The 27,930-nt window shown below is 38.9% G+C and overlaps 1 protein-coding gene across 1 annotated transcript in view; it reads left to right on the forward strand.

Moving 5' to 3' along the window:
- LOC116319279 (metabotropic glutamate receptor 8) overlaps positions 1-27,930 on the forward strand; it is a 110,826-nt gene that overhangs the window by 53,724 nt on the left and 29,172 nt on the right. The window contains exon 4 of the mRNA XM_031738561.2: positions 26,741-26,876. Coding sequence (XP_031594421.2) covers positions 26,741-26,876 — 136 coding nt within the window. The remainder of the gene's footprint in view (positions 1-26,740; positions 26,877-27,930) is intronic.

The raw sequence follows: 27,930 nt of genomic DNA on the forward strand, positions 1-27,930 counted from the left end.
CTGTCGATCTCCCACTCCCTTCTCCACTTACTCATGAACAAAACCCTGAGTTACTTAAACTCCTCCACTGTTGGCAGCAACTCATCCTTGACTTGGATTAGGCACTCAACCCCTTCATGGTTGAGGACTCAGACTTGGAGGTACTGATTCTCATTTCCACCGCTTCACATTCGGCTGTGCACCACTCAAATCTGAGCTGGATGCTACCATCTGATGAAGCATATAGAACCATATCATCTTCAAAAAGCAGAGAGATTCTGAAGCCACCAAAGTGGAAGCCTTACACCACATGGCTACGCCAAGATATTCTGTCCATAGCAACTATGAACAGAATCAGGGCAGCCCTGCCGGAGTTCAGCATGTACTGGGAACAACTTGGAACAACAAATTATTCCCGACTTATTGCCGGCAGTGCAGAACGAGCTCCTACAATGTTTATACAGGGACTGAACAGCTAATACCAATGGACTAGACACTCCATATTCCCTAAAAACCTCCCACAGAATACCCCACCCACACTGTACATGTGTTCATATATACACTATGGTGGATCATGCAGGTGGTGGGCCCACAGGAGAGAAATGGCAAAGGCTGTGAATACTTATGTAACTATGTAACCGTTTCTTTTTCGTTGTTGTTTTTGTTTTTGTCTTGCAAGAAATTCAAGCAAACATTTTTCACTCTGTAATATTTTTTTGTGTGCAAAACGAAGTGAAAAATGAATTTAATGCATTTTGGAATAAGGCTATAACATGACAAAATGAGAAAGACGTGAAGCACTGTAAACATTTTCCAGATGCAGTGTAAGTGAATTTAAGTTGAAAACTCTTGGGTTTTTCATCATATATGATAAATCTGGAGGATTAAAGTGACGACACACATAGTTAATTCAAGTGTATCTACATGGTAAAAACCAACAAAAGAACTTTTTTTTTACTATATTCTTTTTTATTTGGCAGTAAAGTAACAACTCTGTTTTATTAAAGGGTTTTCAACTCAAAGCTGTAGGGTCTTCAGTGAACTTATATTGTTCTTCTTTGTTCTATTTGTATCTTATTTTGAGAAGGAAGGGGTGTCATCGTTTATGTAGAATTTGCACCCAAAATGCAGACTCCAAGACAGGTTTGAACAAACAAAAGAAGTCACCTTTATTCAGGTCAGGCAGCAGATCCAGGTGGCTGAAGCAAACAGGATTCAAAAGTAATCTGAAGCAGGTAAAACGTGGGAAATCATGCAGGCAGACAAACAGTACAACATGACAAAGAACTAAGGAAAACTAAGGGTTAAATATACACACAAGGTAATCAGGGGAAGAGACACAGCTGGGGAAAACAAGGCGTAGGTGAATAGAATCAATTAACAAGCAAGAAGGGAAGCAAAACTGAACATAATGCACATGAGATAAGAGGCTATTAAAATAACACAGGAAGCCTAAACACTGAGACGGAGACTAAAACACATAAACTTGACAGACCAAAGTAAACAAAGACAAAAGTGACTATGAACATGGAAGACCTAACAGATTGGGCATGGGGAATATTGACATTTTCTGTTTGACAGAAACAGAAACTGAGAGTCCAAAACTGAAAACACTGGGTGCAAAACCTAGACTCGTAAGAAAGGCCATTCTATTTATTATATATCCAAACTGTCACAAACATACTTTGCTGATATTGATGATATGATATTCTAGCAAGTGCAGAATTACTTCAGATTATAAGAGAAAAGGCTATTTCTCTGTGCATGACTTACAGTAAAAAAAAGAACTATGACTAGAAAAAGTTAATTTAAATGTAATTACATTTTTCATTTCCCATCTGTCATGTATTCTGCTTTATCACCTTGTTGCTTTATTGCTGACACATTTACCTGGCTTTGCAACACTGCTGTAATCTCTGCGCAAATGACGGCAGCAGTAGTAATGATGAAAAATGGCTGCGATGGAGGCTTTTAAAAGCATCTGATTAATAACTGTGCAGAGAGCAGCTGTGGCTCCTGTGTGGGCTCAGTGAAGTGTCATCTATGCTGCTGTTGTCACTGTGCAAACACACGATGCTGCACATGGAAATGGCTTTATTAACAGAGTGAATATGTATTTACCATACTGTGCAAAAGTCTCTTGCTTCCCCTGATTTCTTTATTTTTTGTTTGGAAAAAAGAAAATGGATGCAGCTGTTTATTGAAATGTGCAGACATGAGTAGAAATACAGGACTAGAAGGACAAGAACAGTTTGTAACAAGCCTGAATCTCAGTAACTGGTATGACCACCTTTATGTTTTAAGGTCAACCTGAAATTTCAAGAAAGCTTGCTCGTAATTTCTTTGACTAGTCTTAGTTCTAGAATAGTTCTCCAGGCTTCTAGAATAATGCTCAACATGCAGTTCTTTGCATGTTTGCTACATCTTATTGCATAATTATTATAATAGGGACGGTATTTGTTAGGAGCCTACTTTTCAACAGTCACAGGACTTTTTGAGGGAAATTGTTTTATATCGTGGGTGAAACAATTATTTGATCCCCTACTGAATTTGTAAGTCTGATCACTTGCAAAGAAATGAACAATCTCTAATTTTTATGGTAGTTTCATTTTAACGAAGAGAGAATATCAACCACAGATCCAGAAAGTAAAATTTAGAAATGAATTTGCATGCCATTGAGTGAAATAAGTATTTGATCCCCAAGCAAAACATGAATTGGTGGAATAACCCTCGGTGGCAAGTACAGTGGTAAAATGATTCTTGTCATGAGGTTTGCACACATCTCAGGAGGAAATTGAACCCACTGCTCTTAGCAGAAACTCTCTAAATCCTTTAAGTATTTTGGCGGGAACTTGGCACCTTGAAGCTTCACTTCCTTCAACAGACTTTCAATAAGACTGTCTGGAGACTTGGTTGGACACTCCATGACCTTAACGTGGTTCCACTCCTTTGTTGGCATGGTTGTCTGTTTTGGGTTGTTGTCATGCTGGAAGACCCACACAACCTATCTTTAGTGTTCTGGATGAGGGAGGGAGGTTCTCTTCCAAATTGTTACAGTACATGGTCACATCCCTCGGCCCGTCAATGTGGTGAAGTCGTTCTGTACCTTTAGCAGAGAAACAGCTAAAGATTCTCTGCTAAAGCATAAAGTTTCCTCCAATCATGGGGGATCAAGTTGGTGCCAAAGAGCTCAATTTTGATTTTATCTCAATTTTGAACTCAGGAGTTTCTCCCATGCTTTCTCTGAATTATTTAGGGGTTCACTTACAAACCTAAGATGGGTCTGTACGTGTGCTTTCATGAGAAAGGAGATGGACAGTGCAAGATTTAAACCCATTCAGTGTATTGTGTTAATAATGGTGTTCTTGGTGACTGTGGTCCCAGCTGCTTTAACAACACAGCTTGTTATTGAGATATTAATGGGAGCAATGTTAATCTTAATCAAAATAGCTCATTATTATACTCATTTTACTCAATAACTTGCAAATCAATTTATAACTTTTATGAAAATGTTTGGTTTTTGGATTTTTAATTGATATTTTTTGTCTGTCCATTAAAATTAAACTACCATAAAAATGTTCATTTCTCTAGTGAAGGCTCTTATCTTGTTGATCTTGTATAGTTATAGGTTTTCCAAGATCCATGTGTGAGGCATTATTTCACAGCCTTTCTTGTAGTCAATCCAAGCAATGCTAACTTGGACCAGTCTGGTCCTACAGGGTTGACTGACTCCTCTATCTACCAGTAGCTGGTGTTTTGCCCCCTGGTTTCTATGCCAATTCCTTTCTGGGCCCTGCTCATGTATTGAGCGACGTGCCTTTTCACCTTAGCCACTATGAAAGAGGAGAGGAAAGAAGTGTCTGTTGAAAGGAAAAAGAGAAAAGACAATGAAGGTGGTAAAAGTGGTTATATAAAAGTGGAAAGAGGTTTATCGCCGAGGTAACTCCCTGCACCCTATAATGTGGTTTTCTCTGTGATTTGATGATCCAACTTCTGAGATATTGCCAGATGTTACTAATGTGGGTAACTTGAGGCCCATAGAGACCTGCTCAACTACAACATAACACAGGATTGCTGCCACAACCACCTTATGTAGTTTGTCTCCATGACAACAACTGCAGCTCTGACTGTAGCGTGGTGAGCAGTTCAGGGCCAGATTTATGTAACCCCCATCTCCCCCTTGAGTCGATCCCTTTACCAAACACTCATCAAGTGAGGATACTTGAATAATTGTTATTTAACAAAAACAGAAAATTTAAAAATGATATGGGTTTAGGCTATCTCAGTGTCTTTTGTCTTTTCTACAGTACCTATAAAAGATTAATCTAGCCACAATGAACTATTTTCAAGCCTCGATTATTTAACTTTCCTTCTAACCAGAAAACTCCCAAATTCTTTATTGAAAGAGAAAATCTGCACAGCCTTGGGAAAAACATGCAACCTTCAAACAGAAGGGTCTTGCCACATTTAAAAACTTGGACCTTCTTGCTATGACACAACAGTAGTGACTATATTTAGATCAGAGGGTGAAGTGCTAAGTTATATGGACTTATAGGCTCCATAGTAGTGACTCAAGTTTGTAGTGAAACCTAGCAGACAGTTAGCAGTTACAGCTGCCGGTGTCAGCATCCAGCCAGCCAGTATAAAACGATCTTAAAATGTAAACTTTAAGCTTGGGGAACGTTAGAGAGAAAAATACTTTTTGTAGCAAGCTGTAAACGTGCTTTTCTGCTGTAAAGTTGGGCATTTTAAAGTGGCAGTCTGTTCAGATTTACTCACTTTTGGGAACATCCCAAAGTGATCATTTGAAGAAGAACTGCAGTTTTTGGCACTTGATATTGAGATCAGGCCTCTGGGAAGTTACTCAGTTATGCTGTTATTTAACACTAATTCAATATGCTAAATTGAAGATATGAATGTTGGACAATGCAACAGAATATATGTTAAGAAAATCACAAGTGTCTGGTTTGAATTTTATCATGAAGTAATTAACAAAAAAGCAAGCTGATGATAATATTGCAAATTTTACACAGATAATAAATGAATACATATTTCATTGTATGGTTAGAAAAAAATGAAAACCTTCAAAATACAGAAAATCTTTAAATTAAAACATTTCCTTCTATCTTCTTCATCTTTGTAAAAGTGGGACAGCTGGCAGATGGAGAGAGACTCTTCCCATCTGTAAGGCCACCAGCTGCTCTCCTGGGCTGCTGAGAGGTGCTTCCACTTCAATGAATGATATTACATGACTCTAAGACAGGAGTAAGCAGCTAATTTTCCCAAGGGGCCACATGAGAAACTGGAACTGTTGTAGAAGGCCAGAGCAATAAGATGAACTCAGTTTTAATTTTATTGTCCGCTTTGTTTTTCAAGTGAAGTTCCTGATGTCTCGCAATATCCTTGATCGGTGGAGTTGGGCAAATTCTCAAATGTTTCTTCTTTCTCAGAGCATCTTAGTGTAAACAGGTCGACCCAACACTGTTAAACTCCCCACCAAGAAATGGCTTACTCCTTTTTTGGAGTTTGGTTAGAAATCACAAAGTTGGTCTTGGATACTCCATCCCTGGATGTGTAAAGCTCGCTAAAAAGTCATTGTTGCTTTGGAGCTTTGCTAGGAAAGGTTCAGATGTTTACAGCCGACCCTTGTCCTTTGTCATGTGTCTGTAATGGAATCCTGTAATTCATATAAGAGGCTGAAGCAACTAGTTTTTATAGATCATTACATTTTAATCAAGGTCTTGGCGTCTGGCTCTACTTCTCTCAGCTTCAATGACAAACTCTCAGCAAAGGAAAAATTTGCAATATGAACTAAACCTAACAGGCAGCTGAGAATGTGCTTCTTCCTCTGTCCTGCAACCCAATGCTGAATTTTCACCTCTGCATCCTGACAGCTGTCTGTTGCTGCTGCAGCCTGACTGCTCATTGTCACCACCAGAGCAAGCTACCCACAGATGTCACACGATGTGTCAAATGCGGACCCAAATAGAGACTCTAAGATAGAGTAGCATAAAGAAGCAACACAAAATCAAGGCGACAGGGGAAAACAAAGTCCAAAAATCCAAATGGGAAGTGGCAGTAAACAGAGTTCATAAATCAAAGCATGGGAAAACACACTGGTAACGCATAGAGAATAAACAGTATGACATAACAAGGAACCAGGGAAAAGGCTTAAATACACAGAGATAACACGGATATTGGAAACAAGTGGGGAACACTGAACCTGAAACTAATCATAGCGGACAAAACAAGGGGAGCAAATGAAACAAAGCGCACACAAGATGAGAGACTGACAAAAATAAGACAGGAAGTATCTAAACATCAGACATGGAAACTAAAAGAAACAGAATACAAATAACCTATGACTATGACTAGAGGTGGTCACTAAATTAGTGAGATTTCCTCTGCAGCTTACTAGTTATCTTTGCTTCCATCTTTGCTATCTGTGCTTTAAGATGCACATTTGAGAATCATACCAGGGAGTCAAATACTTTCTTTGTCGGAGAAGCCACAATATCCAGAGTTATACGTAGTGAACATGCAAAACTATTAATAAGATAATCGACCTCTGTGGGAGTAGCATTCAGGTAGCTGCTCTGCACTGTGTTGGCACATAGCATGGAAGAAGATAACAGTGGAGCAATCCTTAAACTTATTTAAAGCACTTTCAAAAAGACATCTGCTGTGATAAAATGTATTCCCCATTGCTGTGTAATCCATTACTGTGAATTTAAATGTTATTAGGAAATGATCAGACAAAACAGGGTTTTTAAGGAATACCGTTAAATGTGCAGTTTCTATACCATATATCAGAAGCAGATCTAGAGAGTGATGAAAGTGATCAGTGGGTTCTTTTGCATTTTGTAAAAAGCCAGTTGAGTGTAATGGTAGAATAAATGCTCTGCTAAGGCTGTAATTTTCAGTATTTCAGTGTTTTGCTGAGGATATTACCACATCATTTAGTAAAGATATTGAGAGAACAACAGAACTGTTTTGATCACTGACAGTGAAAAGCTGTTGTGCTTTCTTCAGTCTGTCACTGTCTCACCACCGTTCAGTTAATCCTGGAGCCTCCCCACCAGGAGAAGTGTGATCTTCCTGCTTTCTTTCAGTGGGAAATCATAGCTGTCAGCAGACTGAGTCCTATTTGAACTTATATCAGACTGAGATGACACCAACTGCCTCCAAAATGACATCCAGCTCAAAAGCTGTTAATTATGTGTTCATGTTCAAAACCTGCAAACAGATGTTGGCTTAAAAAGATTCTGCTGTGTGTGTCTGTTGTAACATGTCTCATCTGCATCATTGTTTGTCTCTCACAGTTTATTGTCATCTTGAAGTTGGGCCTTTCATGATAACTGAGCTTTTTGTGACCTGGAATCAGAAAAATCAGTGGTTGTTAAACCTTCAAGACTTAAAAATTTCTCCACAAATTGACCAGATCTAAATCGATCCAGATCTTGACACTTGGATGTCAAATTTGACAAAGGTTTTGCTTCAGGGTGATCTCGCTATAAAATGAGTACACCTTTACAAAAGTTCTGTAATGTATTCTAAATTTTTCACTAGGCGTAATGATGTAAATGTAATGACTAAATATCCAGCAGCTTCAGTCATCTATCGAGGAAGCAAAGATGCAGATTTATCTGCTGTTTGTTCCTTGACTCAGGGTGAAAGTTTAGCATTTTAATAATGAAAAACTGTTACAAGAAAATATTATTTTTTGAATAGCTGCAGAAGTTCCCCCTTCTTCAGTTTTCAGTCAGATATAGTACAGTCCTCTGTGTATTTGTGTGTTTGCAGCAGATTAACTGGAGAAACTGGTTGTTTGTATTTCCACTGGCTTTCTGTTGGATCAGCTGTGGAAAAACTCTGCTGTCGTTTTTCTTCTTCTGAAGTGTAAAATCCTGTAGAAGATAATGTTTCTCTCAGTTCCTCATTTTCTTCTGTCTTCTCATCTGTATTTCTTTATCCCTTAAACTTTTTCTTTTTTTCCCATTCTACTGTACAGCATACATGCTTTCTGTTAACTGTCCCCCTGTTAAATATGTGGTTTTCACATTTGCTGTTGAACAATCATGGAAGAAATGTGGTTTCTGACTTTTTCCCTATTTTCTTGTTATCACTCATTTATTTATTTTCCCTTTTTCCTGAAGAGGAGATTTTTTTCATCCTTATGCTCTGCATGCAGTCAAAGGAGTGGATGAATATTTCATGGGCAGGGATTCCTCCACCTTTCCTCCCTTGAGAGGAGAGCATCTGCAGTTAGTAACTAACCTTTCCTCCAACACATAAAACAGTCCATTAGTGGCAACCAGTCGAACACAGTGAGGTGAGGGGGAGGTGAAAGTCATTTGCACTAAGAAGGAAGGGTGTGTCATTTGGGAGCTAAGTCCCAGGATTTCAGTAAGAGGCTGCTGCTGAAATAACAGGACTGTTTACAGCAGAATTTTTCAGGACGCCAAAGAAAAAAAAAATTAAGAACAAAAACAGGAACAGCAAATTTAGTGATGTGAACTGGAAATCTTTGTCCTTCAATGTGCATATTAAACAAATAAGTGGGAAAGTGATGTCCGTTTTTTGTTTTGATAAGAGTAAATTCTATTTCTGGAATAATTACAGCCGCTTGTGGTACAAACTTAAAGCAATGAAAGTCAAACAAGAATCCCATTGTGTGGCTGTAACCAAAGGACCTGAAGAACACAGCAAGCAGAGTGGTCTTTAGTCTCAGGGTTTTTTTTTTTTGCTTTTATGAGAGCAGCTTTCCAGCTGCCTTCCCTGCACCACACCACTTACAACAACCCCTGTCAGGTCCCTGCATCCTACTGAAGTAGGGAAGGCATGACTCCACACCACGCCTCCAGACAACACACCCTGAACCTACTGCTCCACTGCTCCCCTGCAGCTGAGCCACAAACCACAATGCCACAGAGGCATTTTTCTTTGTGCATCCAAGTCCAGGATGTTAGAAATTTCATTAAATACACCATCATTTTCAGGAAATCCCAAGTACTCTTAGCTAAAAAACGCACAACATGTAAATCAGACAGCTTGTGATTTGGGGAGGTGGATTCTTTCCCTTTAGATGGAACTTTGGGGCTTTTACAGGTCAGGTGGAAGCTAAATTAGCTTTGATAGCTGCAGCTTACCGGTAGGAATTTGCAGCTGGATATCATTTGCTCTCAAGAAATCAAATGTTAGAACATTAATAGACAAAGCTGAATTATAGAATGTCATCACAGACCAAATTGGCACAGTGGCCTTTGGGGGAAGTTGCATAGCTCAGATAAACTACAGAATAATGCAGAAAAAAAATTAAAATGCAAAACTAGGGAAAAGACTCATAGTAAATAAAGATATAAAAACAGTCCTCTGAATTCATAAATCAGCTGCAAAGGGACATAAAACAATCTCAAGGAAAAACAAAATCAGTGGGGGTGGCTGCAGCTCAAGAGGTAGAGCAGGTTTGATCCCTGGCTACTGCAGTCTGCATGCCAAATACCATTGGGCAAGATACTAACCCTAAGTTGCTCTCTTATGCATCCATCGGAGTGTGAATGTTAGACAGAGGACAGACACAGACAAACACAGACAAGCAGTTAAAAAATAATTTAGAAAAAAATGTGCTTGTGTGAATGAGACAAGTTGTGTAAAGTGCTTTGCGAGCTCAGAAGGTGTAGAAAGGTACTATGTGAGAACCAATCCATTTATCATATTGAGGTATAATATCGGACATAGATGCAGCTCAGATAAGAATCCCAGAATGTGCTTCTTAAAAAAGGACATTGGATTAGAAGAAACTTGTAGCGTCCTCGCATTTCAATAAAGCAGCGTTTTTTCTTCTTTTTCAGACATATAGAACAACCATGAGAGGTATCACACAGGTCCTGACTGAGTCACAGTGATGAACTGTTGCTATAGATTTCATCACAGCTTATGCTTGCACTGAAAGGACCAAACCAATGTCATCGTGATGCTTGAGTAAGCAGCTGCAGTGTTTGAAAGGAAAAAGGAAGACACTAGAAGTAAAACGAGAGCTCAGCTATGTAGGAATTAAACATGACTATCACCTAGTTCTACCATCAAAGGATCATACCAACAGAAACATACTGCAGGTTTCTGGAATACCACAAAACACTAAAGTTGTGTTCACAAAATGATTTCCAAGTTTGTAACCACTGTTCCTACAATGTTAAGTTTGCCTATATTGGTTGAATATAACTGACTTCACAATCAGATGTTAGAGTAATCTTATGAATAGTTTATCTGTCCTTAGCGATGGAATGTCTTGTTCACGTGCTGCCTTTTGACTGTCCTTGGTTAACATCTGGAAACCTCCAGCCCATTGATAATCTCCAGGAGAGCTATGTTAGAAATAACAAGTTGCTTTTTTTTCTGGAAGTACAAAAAGCTTTTGTTGGTAGAAGTAAAAAAGGGTAGTTTTATTGTCATATGCACATGCAGAGTTTGAGTTTATACTGTATAATGAAATTCTTATTTTACTGGAGTTCCTTCACACAGCGCACATAAAAACAAACTAATATAATAAATAACATGAAATAAAACTTCTAACAATATTAAAATAAATGAGATAAAATGAAAAAATATATAATAAAAATACAGCTAAAGTACAAGTAACAAATGCAAACAGTGAAAAGTGTTAGAAAGGACACAATAGTGGTGGGATTGAAGTGGGCACAGTGGCCTGGGAAAGGGACAGCTTGAAAATGTCTCCAAATATGTTATCTAGTACCAATGAGCAGACTGAGCACATGTCTAGTAGGCCCTAAAATAAGGGCTTTGCTAATGCTGGGTTTAGGCTTTAAGATAGAGTTGCTTATTAGTGTCTGTTGTTTGTCAGTCTTTGTACAAACCTTGTGTAAAGATTTTTCTTTCAGGCTTTGACTCTGTTTCAGTCAACCTCTTAAAGCCTTGTGCATCAAATTTGATACATGAGTATTTGTATTGAGACTTCTACATAATCAGTGTAATTTTTTCATTTGAAAAGGCCAAATAACTTGCACAAGCAATAAAATATTATGTTTTTCAATAGACACTGGTGCAGGCTTTACAGGTTTAAGACCATCAAAGCATTTTTAAAGTCACAACAAACAGCAGGTCACCAGTGACTTGTTTGAGATAAAGACTGAGTTTTGCTTATTTCTTGTTAGGATGTTGATGAACAATAGCAAATGGATAAAAGTAGACGACATGAGACAGAGGTGAGGTGTAGAGCAGCCAATTTATTCACCAATACTGAAGAATGCACAAACATAACAAAATAAAATAAAATGATGTCACCCAATGGAGCATAGGTTAGCTCTAGCAGCAATCTGTAACATTAACTGGCAACATTTTATAGACTACTGCTAACTAATCCTCAAACCTTACCACTGTATAGGGTTATATACTGAACTAAAGTAATGCCGGCTTTGCTGGTTTTGAGTCTTGCCCTTGTCCATAGTCATTTTCAAAGGAGAAAATTATCTTTTTGTTTGTTGTTTTGCTTAAGCCACTCACCACTGATCTATGAATTATTCAAGCATAAAAATGTACTGAACCCAAGTGGTGAACATCTATATCACATCTATACATGACAGACAATTTAGCAAAGAAACAATTTTAAACTGTAACTTTTGTCACTTTATTATTACTAGCCTTCTGGCAGTGGCCGGCCTAGAAGATCCAGCTTGAACCAAGACACATCTGCTGTTTACCAAAACCTCATCAGAAAAGGCCTCAGTGGAAGCGGGTTGTAAAAAAGCCATTCTTCAGGAAGGGACACAGTGAGATAAGGCATAGTTATGTCAAATTAAATTTTTCTGGAGTGAAAAGTAGCGGCAGTAGGTCTTCTGGAGTGACAAATGCAAACTTGAGGTTTTTGGTTCAAATTGTTTTCAGTATGTTCAAAAGAGGTCGATGAGAGCAGCAGTGGGTGTCAACGGCTACCTGTAACATAATAAAGGCTCTGTTGTGGTTCGGGGCTGCATTTCAGCCAGTGGTGTTGATAATTGCCCAGACTGATGGTACTTTTCTGCGTTTCTAATTCGAATAGATTTTGACCATGAAATACCATCTGGAAAACATCCAACAGACAAAAGCCAGCTTCAGTTTTGAGCATGACAGTGATGCCAACCACAATTGCAGAAAAAGCATACCTGGATAGAAAAACACACACAATGGAACAAGTGAATAGACTAAAGTAAAGAAATGACCAGAAAGCCTGCACAAGAAAATTCAGGCTGATGATGATGAAGAATAACTGTGGTCAGCAAATACTGACTTTCAAACTTGTTAGAACTGTACAAACCCTGTTTTTGCCTTTTTGTATTTACTGTTTTTCCATTTATTGTTGTTTCAATTCTGTTCAGTTTTGTTTATATTGCACCAAATCACAACAAGATTCCCCTCAAGGAACTTACTATTGTAAGGTAAAGACCCTACAATACCATATAGTAACCCCAACCATCAGACCAAACAGTACTATAAGGTCTTTAAGACAAGATGGGACCTGATTCAAGACCTTGTATGTGATGAGAAGTATTTAAATTCGATTCAGGATTTATCAGAGAGCCAGTGAAGGGAAGCCAATATAGGAGAAATATGTCGAATCTGTCTCTTTATAGTCTAGTTTCAAGAAACTGCTGCATCTTTGTGGTAGCAGAATATAAATAACTAATGGGTGGCTCAAAACTTTTGTACAGTATTGTAGCATAATTAAATAGAAATCAGAATGATGTGAAGGCCATAATCCAAATAAGAAACTTGATAGGTAACAGTTCCTAATTTCTGAAACCACAGTTGTTTAGCATGTAGTTACAATGCAACCTAACCATACCCAGGTTCACTGGTGATCTGGTGGATGTAAAGAATTTTAAACTGGGCAAAAGATCTCATACAGTCTTCTTTATGGACTTTATTTTTGTCCTCTTACTGAGCACTCATAGTGTTTTGCTACAAGTCACATTAACATATTCACAGGCATATTACCCACCTTATTCTATCCCTCTAATGTCATCAGGACTATGTTACTCACCTTACCTCTACAGGAGCCTAGGTACAAGGTATTTTTTAAATTATTATTACCACCTTTATTTTCTCTGTCTGTTTCCATTTGATTCAGTAACGGCTGCTTCTTGTGCTTATCATCAGAGCTGGTTGAAGCAGACAGAAACCTCAGTAGACATATTTTGAACATATTGCCCTCACAAGAGAGGATCTCGCCACCTCTGCAAGCCACCTCACTGTGGTTTTTTAGTTATTTTTCACTGACTTTCTTTAGTATCCTGGTACACATACTCATTTTAGGAAAAGGCTGAGAGTCTAATGGGTTTTTCCTATTAATTCATTTCCTTCATTTTGTTTGCAGACAGATGTGGAGGCAAACTGCAAAGCGCAACCAGAGTTGGCAGCCATATGGTCTATCAGCATATTCATCATTTGCTAAACTAGTTATAGTATGATGAAGTTTTTCGGTGAAACTGAAACCTATAGAAAAGTTAAACTGAGGGATGAACACAGTTTGACAAATCCAAAATTTGCATGATGTCATGTGAGAACTATTCCTAGATTTGTCTTGGTATAATAATGATTACAGATTAATTCCAAAGCACGTTTTGTCTATATCTGTACAACAAGAATATTTGGTGTAAAAAGGTTAACTTAATTTCAGTCAGGACCATCTGCAGATTCTGTCTTCAGCTATTTTTATTTATTTATTTGGTACTATGGCTCTGTTCTGGGACCTCCAAGAGACCCAAGACAGATCGGAGCAGGCATCACTGACAACAGTTATTATTTTATTCTACTGAATAAGTGTGATATAGAGTCAAGCTGCTTGCTGATATTTGCCAACTGAATGCAAAGAACACTGAAAGCCACCAAGTTATGCTCTATTTTCACCAACCAATGTGCTTAGAACAAATTTCTCTGTGATATTTCTGACATGTCAAAACATTTTGATCACATCAGCAAAATATGCTGTTGGTCTTTTGAGCACCTAACAATAGCATCAAAACCTAAAGACATGGTGTCTAAAAGACTTCTGATGATGCCCTGTCTGTCTCCTACACATACTGCAGTGACTGGAAACACCCCATAAACTTAACCATTGCAAGACAAGCTCTGTTTGAATGATTCCTGCAACTGAGACACTCTTCTTTTATCCTCATTTGCATTTTAAAGACATGGTGCCCACTTTATGAAATTTTGGCAGATGAGGCCACTTTAGACTTTATTCAGAGGCTATACATAGCACTGTAAGCTGTTTTTTTTTTTTATGCGGGTACATGAGACAGAGCCAAAGCTTGTGCCAAAATTTCTGCTTCTCTGAACAACAAGCCCAAAGTGAGGCTAAAAAAAACCTTTCATACTGCAAATGAAAGTGTCCCAATTTTGACCAATTCATTTTTGTCTTCTCTTTTATAAATATGTGAAGTTCTGGTCCAAACTTTCTGGGTTTGACTGCATCTGATCCATGCTGAGTAATAAAGTGGGATGCCCCGTTGTGAAATCCCATCTCCAATATGTTTTTTAACATCTGAGTCTGTTGCCAAACATGTACCAGTGAAATTTTAGATGGCTGAAGAAACATTTTTAGCTCTGGCAGTCCACCTGCCAGCCCTGAAAGTTAAGAACTGGGGATGATTAGCTCCTTGGTGTATTAGTTTAGTTTCATGGGCCTGGGTCTTTGTCCCAGGTATGTGTCCAGTCTGTCTTAGTCTGTCCTTGCTGTGTCCTCCCCTGTGTCCCCAGTGTGTAGTCTATTGTGTCTGTTTATGAATGTCAAGTTCGGTGTCACTCTCTGTCTCTCGCCCATTCGCGCTCTCTCTCTCTCTCTCTGCCTCTGTCTCCCTCTCTGTCCCCCACTCTCTTCCAACTCTTGTCTCTGTCTCCTTCCCTGTATTTAGTCAGTCTGAGTCTCAGTATGTGTTTCCCTTGTTTCCTGTGGCTGGTCTCAGTCTGTTTCCTGTTATATTGTGATAGTCTCCTGTCCCGTGTGCATTATGTTTAGTTTTGCTTCCCCCGTCTCATTATGTCTTGTTTGCTCCAGCTGTGTTCACATGTGTTTCCACTTCTCCTAATCACCCTCATGTGTATCATGAGGATTCATCGAGTCTCTTTCCCTCCATGTCATTTGGCTCTGGTGTTACTGTTTTCTAGCATGCTTGCTTTTATGTGATTGACTTAGTTTTGCTCGTGTTTTAACTTGAACTTAAAACACTTTGACAAATATAAACCGTACTTGTTTTTATAGAAAACAGGATGTGAATTTCTGAATGGTGAAATGTGTTATATACACATTTTAAAGTAAATATCAAAAAACCAAGTTGGTGTTGTATTTTTCTATAGACAGAAATACATTTTACGTTACTTGCTTGTGATGTATGTATGTGATTATGTACCGTTTCTTGACTTATCTTGATTATGTTCTCTTTATTAGCAGTAATTCAGTTTCTACTACAGAGCTATACTGTTTTGGATTTTACAGTCTGCTGGTGTTGCCGTTTAATATTCTTTTTAAAAACTTTTTTTTACAGTTTATTTTTAAAAAATACCGAAATAATTTTTCCATCTAAGACACTTCAGTTTAGTCGTAACTTCTTGTTGTTGTTGTTGTTGCTATTATTATCATTAATATTACTGCCTTTAAATGTATGCTTCCTCAGTTAAAAATTGTATTAATCCCACTGGGGGAGGGTTGGTACTTGGATGGGAGACTGGGTTGTAAGCTTATAATTGCAGGGTCTTTACCTTCGAGTACAAAGCACCTTGAGGTGACTAATGTTGTGAATTGGCTCTATATAAATCAAATTGAATTTGAGTTCTGTTACATGAAAACCTAACTTATGAGCTGATTATCGTGAACACGAGATAGATAATAACTGAGAGCGAAGCCCCAGAATATATAGAGAACGCTAGAAACATAAAACTAGGAAAACAGAGCTAAGTCTTCCCTTGACAACATGACAGAGGAAGACTGAGACAATATATACACGTGGTAATGAGGGAAGAAGTGCAGGGAGATTAATTCACAGCTAAAAACAATCAGGGAATCAATAATGGGAGGGACATGAACTTAAGCTAGAGAAGATACAGAATATCAAACCACTAATAAAGTAAATTGGAAATTAAACATCTAAATGGGGGAACAAGATTAACTCGACACAAGCGATCACTGAAAGGCAAAACAGATGTGACTCGAGAACCGAATGGAAGCAAAACTAGCCAAATACAACCTGAAAGACAGAGCAACTAAAACTAAGACCAGAAGATTCAGATAACAAGATTATAAATAAACCCTTAAGAATGAACAACAACTTTAAAAAAAAACTAAGAAAAAATATAGAATCCAGACTTACATATAACTCCATTCAGAAGACTCAGATAATGGGCTAAGCATATACAACGGTCACTGGGGAAATAAACAATATATATAAATATGATACAACCTATTTTACCTTTATTACAAAAGAAATAAGGAACAAAACTCCATTATAAATGACTTTTGAACCCAAAAGGAATCATAAATTCATGAAAACCCAAAAGCCTGGCACATGAGACTTGAGGACTAAGCATAAGTGTCACAGTCCCTGACATACATACTTATGTACATCAGAGAAATGCAGTCCTCCTTTCACACTAACACTTCCTCTCAATCAGTAAAATTATGTGTAATTTGCCTTTTTATGCAAGCATTTTGGAAAATTACAGCAGTAAAAAAACCTTTATGAGGAATATATTTATTTTTGGTGCACTTGACTTGAAAAAAGCAAAAGAATCCTAATGACACCAGAAATGAAACCTTCCAGTACTAAGTCAGTTTTCAGTGCTGATTAAATAACACAAGCACTTTTTTTCTGTTCTCTTTCTACCTAACATTCACACTGTGATGAATCAGAGCATCTTGCCATGCAGATTGGAGCAGATGGGGCTCTGCTCTACCACCTGAGCTACAGCCACCCCCCTCTCAGGTAATGCAGAGCCAATGTGGGTGAAGGGACTCGCCCAGCCTGACTGCCTGATGTCCAGGTGTCTTCCCTGCCTGCCCTGATACGAGAAAACCTGTGTAGCCTTGCAGGTCACATTGCATCAGTCACAGTTGTTATGGCAGCTCCCCTCTCAGTCGTGGCACTTGTTAATCTGGACTGGTTTTAGAGGCCCATACCGTAAACCCAAGGGACTGTTACCTTAACTGCTCCTTGAAGACTAAAAAAGTGAATGTCAGCAATGTAGACTTTAAGGAACAGGAAATTTTATCAAAGCAATTTAGCAGGAGCAATGCAAAAGGAAAATAAAATAGTAAAAAGTCACTAAACAATAATTAAATCACTTAAACTATACTTATCTAGCTAACGCTGAGCATTTTCCTTATCTTTCATGAGGAGAGGTGGGAGCACGACTGGATCCAAAGATGCACTCATCCTCTTGTTCCAAGTCCATGATAATCACCCAACAGGAAAGCAGCATCCCCTGGGCATTCAGTGGAAGTAAATCAAAATCCTTCTGAATTGACCATCTAACATAGTAAAAATGAGCGTTGAGGATAGCTGTCACAAAAATGTTCTTATAGAGTGAGACACACAGAGCAGATACTTTAATGAGCAGCAAGTTTAATGTGTTTATTTACTTGCAGGGGAGCAACATCATACACAGTGAAAGTCTATGCGCGTGCTCATCTAGGCGATCCTGTTGATCCTTTTTATACATTTTTCTAGTCACACACTAAATCTGAGAAAAGATATGTGAGACTTTCCTATACATTCCTTTCGAAGCAACAAGTTTATTCTTCTTAAAAAGATATACAACCAATTTGCAGGTTCACAGGTCGGCCTGGGTCGATCCCTTTAGCGTCTCTACTGTCATTTTAAACTGTGAACCTCTTAAATCTCATCTTCTGAACTGCTCGTCTCACAGACGACAAAAGAGAAGAAACGCAAAACTCTTCGTCACCTCACTTTTATATTGCTCACCTGTTCTCCTCCCTCTCCCACTGGTTGTCACATCTTTTTAACTTCACCCATGGGGACATCCAATCACATTATTAACATCTAATCATCTGATGTCCACTCACACTTTATTATGCTCTCTCTATCGATCTGACTTACATGATTTAAGACAAAATTTCAACTTTAAACTACTTTAATCCATTAATTAAAAGTTCCTTTTTTCATTCTTAACACAGAAATTCTATCACATTTAAGCACTGAATCACATATGGATATAATTCACTTAATGTTTCAGTTTATGTAATTCCACTTTATTTATTTATCTTTATTTATCTATTAATCTTTAGCACATAACATTCACTTTTTAATTCAGATCCAGGGGAATACTTAAACTCTGTGTTTGTCAACCACCATTTATGCATTCACCACAAACACACACACACACACGCACGCACGCACGCACGCACGCACGCACACACACATACACACACACAACAGGGCCATTAGAATAGTCATTTTACTTACTCAAACTACATTTCTCATTTATATATTGATCAAAAATAATGTTATTATAATATGATCATGTAATTTATCTTTGATTAAGAATAAAAATGCTTTATTATTAGTAAACAGAGAAAAGCTCTTTTTTAGCAGTCACATAAAGCTGGATGTTAAGACCTTTGACCCCCTCTCAGCTGTGATGACAAGGGGCAGCCGGGGGGACTGAGTCTTCTACCTACAATATTGTTATTTTTTTGACCAGTGTGTTCCTGTTGAATAACATCTGAAGATAATGCACTTTCTTAATTGTAAAAAATGGCGAGACACAGAAGAGTGAAAACTGAGCTTCCAAAGTTATGTTTGTCGTCAGATTCAGATTTGCAGGGAATTTTGAATGTTGAACAATGAGTCAGTCAGACATTCTACACTGTTTCAGAAGCAATAATTCAACAAATTTAACAACAGATTTATTGACTTGAATCTAAGCAGCAGTAAGTGTACATAAAGGAACAAGATGAGGCAATTTAAATCAAGATAGTGACAATCTCCAGGTGTAAATTATATATTTTATTTTTGTGGATACAAATGTGTGTCCCTATTTTTCAGGGAATTAGCTCATTTAGCTCATTGTAGCTTACATCAGAAATGTTCACTGCACAATTTAAGGTATCTCCTCTGCCCGTTAGAAGCAACAAAGAAAAAAGGGGGGCAACACATTCTCACATCTGTGTTGAGTGGGTCCCTCGGTCCCTCTGGAACTCCAGAATCCTTCCCAGTTTTTCCAGAATCCTTTTCCTTCATACAGATAAGTGTCAAGTTACACACAGTAAGAGGACTCAGTATACTGTAGTTGATGAGACAATGAAATTAATTCTCTACAGAAGCTACATCTCATTTGATAAGACTGCAACATGCTTCTTCAGGCATGTAAACCCATCAGATTTTACTCAGACATTCTCATGGCAGATTATAATGTGAAAGTGTGTTTCTATCATTTGGCTTGTTTCTGACACGGTTTTGTAAACGGACTCAGGCGCAGACCAGGAGACCTTTGCAGAAACTGATAGTGCGTTTATTTACAGTGGTGTCACCGGGTGATTATATATATACAAGGTGCTCGGGGAAGGGGTCCGGGGCTCCAGGGGGGGAAGGGTCCAAAACCACACTCTGCTCTTTCAACCAACAATCCCACTCTTTTCCACTCCAGTCGCTCCTCTCGCTCACTCGGGGGTACAAGGACGGGTCCGGGGGGGAATCTACGCACACACACAAAGAAAATCCAATTAGCACTAGATCACAAGGAAACTCACAGACTAGGCAGATTGCTGAAGCACTAACGCGGGTGACTCAACGTTCCAGCGACGAGTAGTGTAGGTCTGCCATCTTAAAAAGCCCTTCTGATTGTAGTAACCAGCGCCAGGTGTGATGATGAGCACAGGTGTGTGGGCCAGGGGCGGAGCCCACAGTGAGCACCGCTGTGGCCGGGGAAAGAGGGAGAGAGCACAAGAACAAAACACATGTTGCCTAACACGGAATCAGCCGGTGAGGCACGGGGACCGTGACAGTTTCTTGAGATTAGGATCATGTTTGTATGTCAGCCCCTCAGGAGGCTGCTACAGTTGCCTAACAACTCTGTTCTTCTTATTCAGTAAGAAGAACACTTGTGCTCTTTGGCAGTTCACTTAATATTTTTATTATCCAATAATAAATTATCCAGTATTCAGTCCCAGAATCATACAGTTTCATTGACAAAAGATTACAAAAAATTTTAATTTGGCCCAAATATCTGTGTCCCATCATAACTTAGATTTAAAAAGTCGTGTGGTCGTAGCTGCTCCATCATAAGAGCATCAAGCCCTTCAGCTCACAATGAACACCACAAACACTGATTTAAGAATAAAAAAAACATTTTTTTAGAAAGACAACGAATTATTATACAAAAGAATGTCATACATTGCACCAGTACAATACTTCCACCTGTTTCATTATTTCAGATTGGTTCTTTGGTTCTCTCATGTATGTATATTTAGCAGTTCAATAATATGCAACATTAGGGTCCTTAAATTTGTTCCTATAGCTCGCCTGGAACAGTGTAGCATCTGGTGAATCATAGCATCCAACGAGCAGACCATCTTGTCTGCTCGCTGAGACAATAATGGGGAAAAAGAAGAAAAAAATACACACAAGTGTGCAGGCGAACTAACCAAAGCTTAATTAGAACTTCCAGTGTCACTGGCTCAATAACTCGTCTAGCGCATAACAAACATCACAAAGTAAAAGGCCTGTTTATATTTTCATATGAACAAGCCTGTTCAGAAAACACAACTGCTGTAAAGAGGCATAACCACATTAACTCTGTAACTGCCTTTGAATCTGCTACCACATTAGGGCAATTGCCAGGGTTAGGGTTAAACGTCACAACAGATAATTTAACATCTCATTGCAGCATGACAGGTCACATAGCTTTTAATGTACCATGCTCATTTTGAAAGCTAACTCCCCAGTGGAGTTCATGTAACGGTGAATGCCTGTTGGACTCAGCACAGCTTCAAAGTGTGTACAGCTACATGAAATCTCACTCTCAGCACATTAAAACTGATCAGTTTGCACTAGACAGCTGCTACTTACATAGCAACTCTACATCACTGTGACTCATTCAATACAATTCAGTTTAATTCTATCTAGATGTCACTTCAAAGTGCTTTATATTGTAACAATACAATAATAGAGAGAAAATGTCAACAGTCAGATGAGCCCTATGAGTAAGCACTTGGTGACAGTGGGAAGGAAAAACCTCCTTTTAACAGAATAATTAACTCCAGTAGAACCAGGCTCAAGGACGGGCTGCCATCTGCTATGACTAGTTGGGGCTGACTGGAGTAAGCCACAACAAAAGACACACTGTGGAAGAGAACCAGAGTTTAACTAATGATTAATGACTGTGAAATAATCTGAAATGTCATACTCCCTCAAATAACCTGAATGATATATTGGAAAAAGGTTAAAAGCTTTTTCCAATATATGTGTATTCACATATACACTTCTAAAAATGACTGGGTTGAGGAAAACTTTTTACATTTAAGTAAACCACGAAGAACTCAATAGTGCTGTAGTTACTGTATCTATACAGTACTAAAAAATTAACATATTTCTGGTGCTCTTATCAGTAGTGATAAGATCCTAAGTAATAGAGTTAGATAGTGTGACTATAACTAATAAATCCAAAACATGCGTTTTGCATAAGTGTTGACAGTCAGTTACATTTCATCTTTGTTTTTGCTGCTATTGTAAACTTCTGTTATTATTAAACTATTCAGGGCTGCATCACATTCTGTGAAAGGTACTGAACCCAAAACTTGCTCCTAATTCACCATCAGAGCATGACCCTAAGGAAAAAGCAATTGCGCACATAAATGGGTGAATTGTCTTTGTAGTATAAAGAACTTTCAGCAATTAATTAGACTAGAAGTGTTACATGAATGCAGCTCGTTCACCATTTCATAAAGAAAAGAGGCGGATAAAAAAGACTGGAAGCAATGAAAGGCCCTGGCCACATATATTCTGTTCATGTTAGAGTTTGGGTTTCTCTTGTGTTGAGAGATAAAATCAGCTCAGAGGTTTATTGAAAGATTCAGGAGAGTGAAGGTCACCTCTGTTCATTACTGATGTCTGTAGAGAATAATGTGAAATGCCTTCACATTCTTATAAATCCAACACTGATGAGCATCTTACAACGTCATATTACATTACACACAGTAGCTGTAATGTAAAGACAAACTATGGCAATAGCGATTACTGTTTACAGTGACTACTGATATTAGATGCAATTAGCATGTTGTTTTTCACATATCACAATTAATATTTCAGTATCTAGAATGCAAGGAGCAGCAAAAAATGAAAAAGATTTAAGTGATATCTGAAGTTATAATTTTCAAAACTCAGACATGAATTAAATAATTCTCTTTTTCTCATCATGAACACACATGCTGTTGTTGTTTTTTTTACTCCCATGCAGCTATTGTTGATAAGAATGTTCACAGCGTCAACTGTAGATTAATGAAGGTAGTCCCAATTAATGTACTAGTTCTTCCTGTTATGCAGGAAATGAAAATTAATATTCTAGCAAATTTAATAAAAATTAAAAATAAAAATATAACATGTAGATAAGTAAACACAGCCTTTGCTCATTACTTTGTTGAAGCACCTTTGGCAGCAATTACAGCCTCGAAGCTCCCATTTTCTTTGCAGAAGCTCCATCAGGCTGATGTTCCAGAGTGGTCCTGAAGCCACTCGTTTATTATCTTAGCTGTGTGCTCAGGGTCATTGTCCTGCTGGAAGATGAACCGTCACCCCAGTCCAAGGTCCAGAGGAGTCTGGAGCAGGTTATCGTCAAGGATGTCTCTGTACATTACTGCATTCATCATTCCCATGACACTGACCAGTTCTTGCTGCCAAAAACATCCCCACAGCATGATGCTGTCACCACCATTATGCTTCACTGTAGGGATGGCATTGGCCAGATGATGAGCACTGCCTGGTTTCCTCCAGACATGACACTTGGTTTTCAGGCCAAAAAGTTCAGCCTTTGTTTCATCAGACCAGAGAATTTTGTTTTTCATCGCCTTAGAGTCCTTCGGTTGCCTTTTGACAAACTCCAGGTGGGCTGGAGTCATGTCCCCTTTACAAGTGACATCTGTCTGGCCACTCAACCATACAAGCCTGATTGGTAGAGTGCTGCAGAAAGGCTTGTCCTTCTAGAAGGTTCTCTTCTCTCCACAAAGCAACAGTGTAGCTCTGTCAGAGTGACCACCAGGTTCTTGGCCATCTCCCTGGCTAATGCCCCAATCTACCCCAATTGCTCAGATTCATTAGAAAGAGTCCTCTTGGTTCCAAACTTCTTCCAGATTCACAGGTGATAGTGGCAACTGTGCTTTTCAGACTTTCAGTGCTGCAGAAATGTTTCTGTACGGTTCCCCTGATCTGTGTCTTGATATAATTCTGTCTCAGAGGTGTAGAGACAATTTCTTGGATTTCATGGCTTGTTTTATGGTCTGACATACACTCTCTGACATATATAAACTGGTGTGTGACTTTTCAAATCATATCCAGTCAACTGAATTTACCACACTAATTATGCTCTAAAATGGCAAAATATAGTGTTAAAGCCTTATGTGCAGCTCAGTAGAGATATCTAAACTATGTAAAGACATCAAGTCCTGAGTGTTAAGTACTGAGCGCAACGCATTGTTGGCTTGGATATGTTATTATAAACATTTTAAAGGGGATCATTATTGTTTTACAGCCAGATGATTGATGGGTTTTAACGGGAGCTCAGTTGCATTTAACACCCCCAATAAAGTTTACAACGATACATGATGCAATGATCTCAGTGTTGTGTTATCTAAAGAGCCCCTTTTTATTCTGTCATAAAGTAGAATATTAATACTTAAGTGTAAAGAACAGACAATAAAAACTGAGTTTTTGAGAGACTTCAAGTAGACATGAAACGTGTAAAGGTAAATTTACAGCATGGAGCCCTACTTCAATTTTCCTTCCTTCCTTCCTTCCATCCATCCATCTTCTTCCGCTTATCCGGGGCCGGGTTGTGGGGGCAGCAGCCTAAGCAGAGAGGCCCAGACCTCCCTCTCCCCAGCCACCTCCTACAGCTTGTCCGGGGGAACACCAAGGCGTTCTCAGGCCAGCCGAGAGATATAATCTCTCCAGCGTGTTTTGGGTCTGCCCCGGGGCCTCCTCCCGGTGGGGCATGTCGGACCACCTCACCCAGGAGGCATCCTTGTCAGATCCCCGAACCACCTCAACTGGCTCCTTTCGATGTGAAGGAGCAGCGGCTCTACTCTGAGCCCCTCCCGGATGGTCGAACTTCTCACCTTATCTCTAAGGGAGAGTCAGTCACCCATCGGAGGAAGCTCATTTCTGCCGCTTGTATCTGCAAACTCGTTCTTTTGGCAACTACTCAAAGCTTGTGGCCATAGGTGATTGTAGAGACGTAGATCGACTGGTAAATTGAGACCTTCGCTTTTATGCTCAGCTCTCTCTTCACCACACCAGACTGGTGCAGCGTCCGCATCACTGCGGCCGCAGCAACAATCTGTCGATCTCCCGCTCCCTTCTCCCGTCACTCATGAACAAAACCCCTAGATACTTAAACTCCTCCACTTGGGGCAGGAATTCATCCCCAACCCGGAGTGGGCACTCCACCCTTTTCCGGCTGAGGACCATGATCCTCAGATTTGGAGGTGTTGATTCTCATTCCCACCGCTTCACACTCGGCTGCGAACCGTTCCGGTGCGAGCTGGAGGCCATCACCCGATGAAGCCAACAGAACCACATCATCTGCGAAAAGCAGAGATGAGATCCTGAGACCACCCAAGCGAAAGCCTTCCGCCACTTGGCTACGCCTAGATATCCTGTCCATAAAAATTATGAACAGAATCGGTGTCTTATCTAAATTTTCACATTGAAATATTAGTAGCTTACAATGTAATGAACATTATTACATGCTCATACCAGCTCTTGTTTTTTGCATTCAAATGAGCACTAGTTAACTTTACTGAACAGCATGCTGAATAGTTCTTTGAACTTAAAATGTCATTTCTGTAGTTATCATGGCAGAAGAAAGCAGATTACATGTAAAGGAAAAATTGGAAACAAAAACAACTGTTGTTGACAAATCCTCAATTTTCTTCAAGTGTGAAGAAAAGCAGATTTTAGTTGAATGACAAGATGTGCTCTCACTAAAATGTGAGATGGAGCATCTGCAATCACACTCTCAGTACCATGACCTTTAAACCCTCGAAAACATAATTCCTTAAATTAGCGGCAGCAGCTCCAATCTGGTGCGCTGATGGGTCTGTGTAGTGCAGAACTGAGTTAAGAATGGAGGTTTTAGTCTGATTGAAGCAGTGTCTTGGGAGTAAGAGTAAATCCTTTTCAACCTGTTGGTAACGATAATGGCAGCAGGGCCTTAAATGTTTTATCTCCACCTTTCTCTCTGCAGCCTCTGAGCTTAGCTTTAACAGGTGACACTGTTCTTCTCTCTTCAGAGAGACTGATTAACAAGTCTTTGTCTAAGAGGGTATGGGAAACAACTATTTAATTTAATTTAAAGTACAGATAGTATTGATTTGAAAGAACTGATACATTCAAGTGAGTTTATTATTTATTCTAAATATTTGTTTGCTTGGCTGTAGATAAACCTCACAGTATCACATATGCAGCTGATCATTGCACCCCGACTGAGCTGGAATTAATCACTGAGTAATCTAGCAAAAATATCGTTTCGTTTTCTTGGCTGCCACTTAGCAACTCCAAGCTTCAGTTCCCTCCACAGATTATTATAGGACTAAGGCCTGGAGACTGACTAGGCCACTCAGTGCCCTTAATGTGCTTCTTCTATAGCCATTCCTTTGTTGCCTTGGCAGTGGGTTTGGGGTCACTGTCATGCGGGAAGACCTATTCATGACCCAGGTCTTCCCCCCTGCAGTATCCAGACTGGAAGATTTAAAAAACAAATTAAAAATCATACAGGGAAAATAAATGTAAGAAATCTTTAATCAAATTTTAAGGATGATTCAAGGGATATTTTTGGCTGTAAATGATTCACAAATAAGCAAAGATATATTAATAAAAGGAGATGCAGAATCACACTGGTGCATTATCGTGAATTAGATGTTATTAATAATCTTATCTTAATGCCTTGATGGCTCGATGAGCACAGCTGACCTTTGTTTCACTGACAGCAGATAAAAGTGTGATGATTCATGTGCTGTGTGAGTATCAGAGTAAATATTTGACCAAGATAAATTTGGATTGTATAGGTGTGATAGTTGGCGAATCATCATTCTTTTCTGTTTGTGCTCCTTTGTTTTTATTATATTTTCCCCTATTTTCTCTCCCCTTCCTATTATTATTCTTTTCTTTTTCATTTTGTTCACAATGTGATACAACAAATATAATGTAATAAATGAAATAACACTAAAAAGAAATGATTAACTAAACAGATAAAAGTAACACATGAACAAGAGGAGTTATAGAATTTGTTGAGCTCATCCTGGAAAAGCAAAGTGTACACAATAGTGTATTCAGATCATAATTCTAATTGCAAAAGCTGCCAGACAGGACAGAGTTGAAAAAAAAAACATCATTTCCTTACATGAGTAGAGTTTAAGACTGGAATAGAATTGTTTTGTAATAATTACCACCTCAGAAGGTTAAAATGAACTTGAGGCTAGCCCTAGCAGTCTCAGTCTTGTTTATTTAATATTCATTTTTTCTCCCTCTGTCACTGTCAGGTGGGGTGTGCATTGCTCAATCTCTGAAAATTCCTCGTGAGCCGAGACCTGGAGAGTTTGATAAGATAATCCTCCGTTTAGTGGAGACTCCCAATGCCCGCGCTGTCATCATGTTCGCCAATGAAGACGACATTCGGTAAAAAAAAGTTATTTCTTGTGCATCTAACATGTATTGCAAGATCCTATTTAATTTGTAATTTATTATGATTATATGATTTACTAGTCGATTATGAGTAAGTAGAAAAAAGTACTACTAGTACAACAAAGTGGAAAAAACTATACTGTGAATGTTCAAAGAATTTCTTTACTTATACACGATGAAAGACTTGAATATGACTGTAGGAATGTGTTCACATAACTGGCAGCCACTAGTATAAAATAAACTATTTTTACATTTCCACTAACATGAGTAGGACATGAAAATGTCCAACCCATTTACTAATTGCAGATCTAAATCTTAATAAGAGCCTGAAGCTTGTCTTTTTGATAAGCAGGAATAACAAACAAAAAGTCAGGTTTAATTTTAAGCTGATTCAGGACAAACATGAAAAACAAAAGTACTGGAAGAGTCTAAAACTTATAAAAAGAGACAAAAGCTTAATGGAAGAGCTATCATTGAGGATGCACGTGTGTATCCTCTATCGAAATGATGCATGAAAGAGGCATACCGCCAAAAACTGATGGATGGAACAGGAATCCTATGTTGCTATTCAGCAGCATTAAAACCTCTAGTGAAATAACTGACCTGGGAATACAGAATAGAGAAAAACACTTTTGGAACTTAAGCCAGATCGAGAAGCTTCCTTTCTCTGATTCTCCTCCCAGTGCCTTTGTGGTCGTCCTCAGACTTGAGCTGTTACTCCTGCACATTGCAGTATCCAGACTGTCTTGCCCACGAAGCCCCGGCACCCAGTTTGCACAGGGTAAATGCTGGCTTCACAGCCAGCCTCTTGGCACTCCGCTTCCAGCTCGGAGTACTTCAGATGTTTCCTTTCATGGGCTGCTGTCACTCCCCCCTCCCAACTGATGGTCAGCTCAATGAGCAGGACCCTCTTCTCCACTATGTACCACATGGCGAAATCAGATCAGAGAGTGGTTGTGAAGACCTTTCTCATAAAGACCAGGTCTTTCCTGAGGCCTGCCAGCATTTGCATCCTTTTTACCTGGCGTGAGTATGCTGGTCTTTTTCA

Source organism: Oreochromis aureus, linkage group 7 (assembly GCF_013358895.1).
Source record: "Oreochromis aureus strain Israel breed Guangdong linkage group 7, ZZ_aureus, whole genome shotgun sequence".
NCBI lineage: Eukaryota > Metazoa > Chordata > Actinopteri > Cichliformes > Cichlidae > Oreochromis > Oreochromis aureus.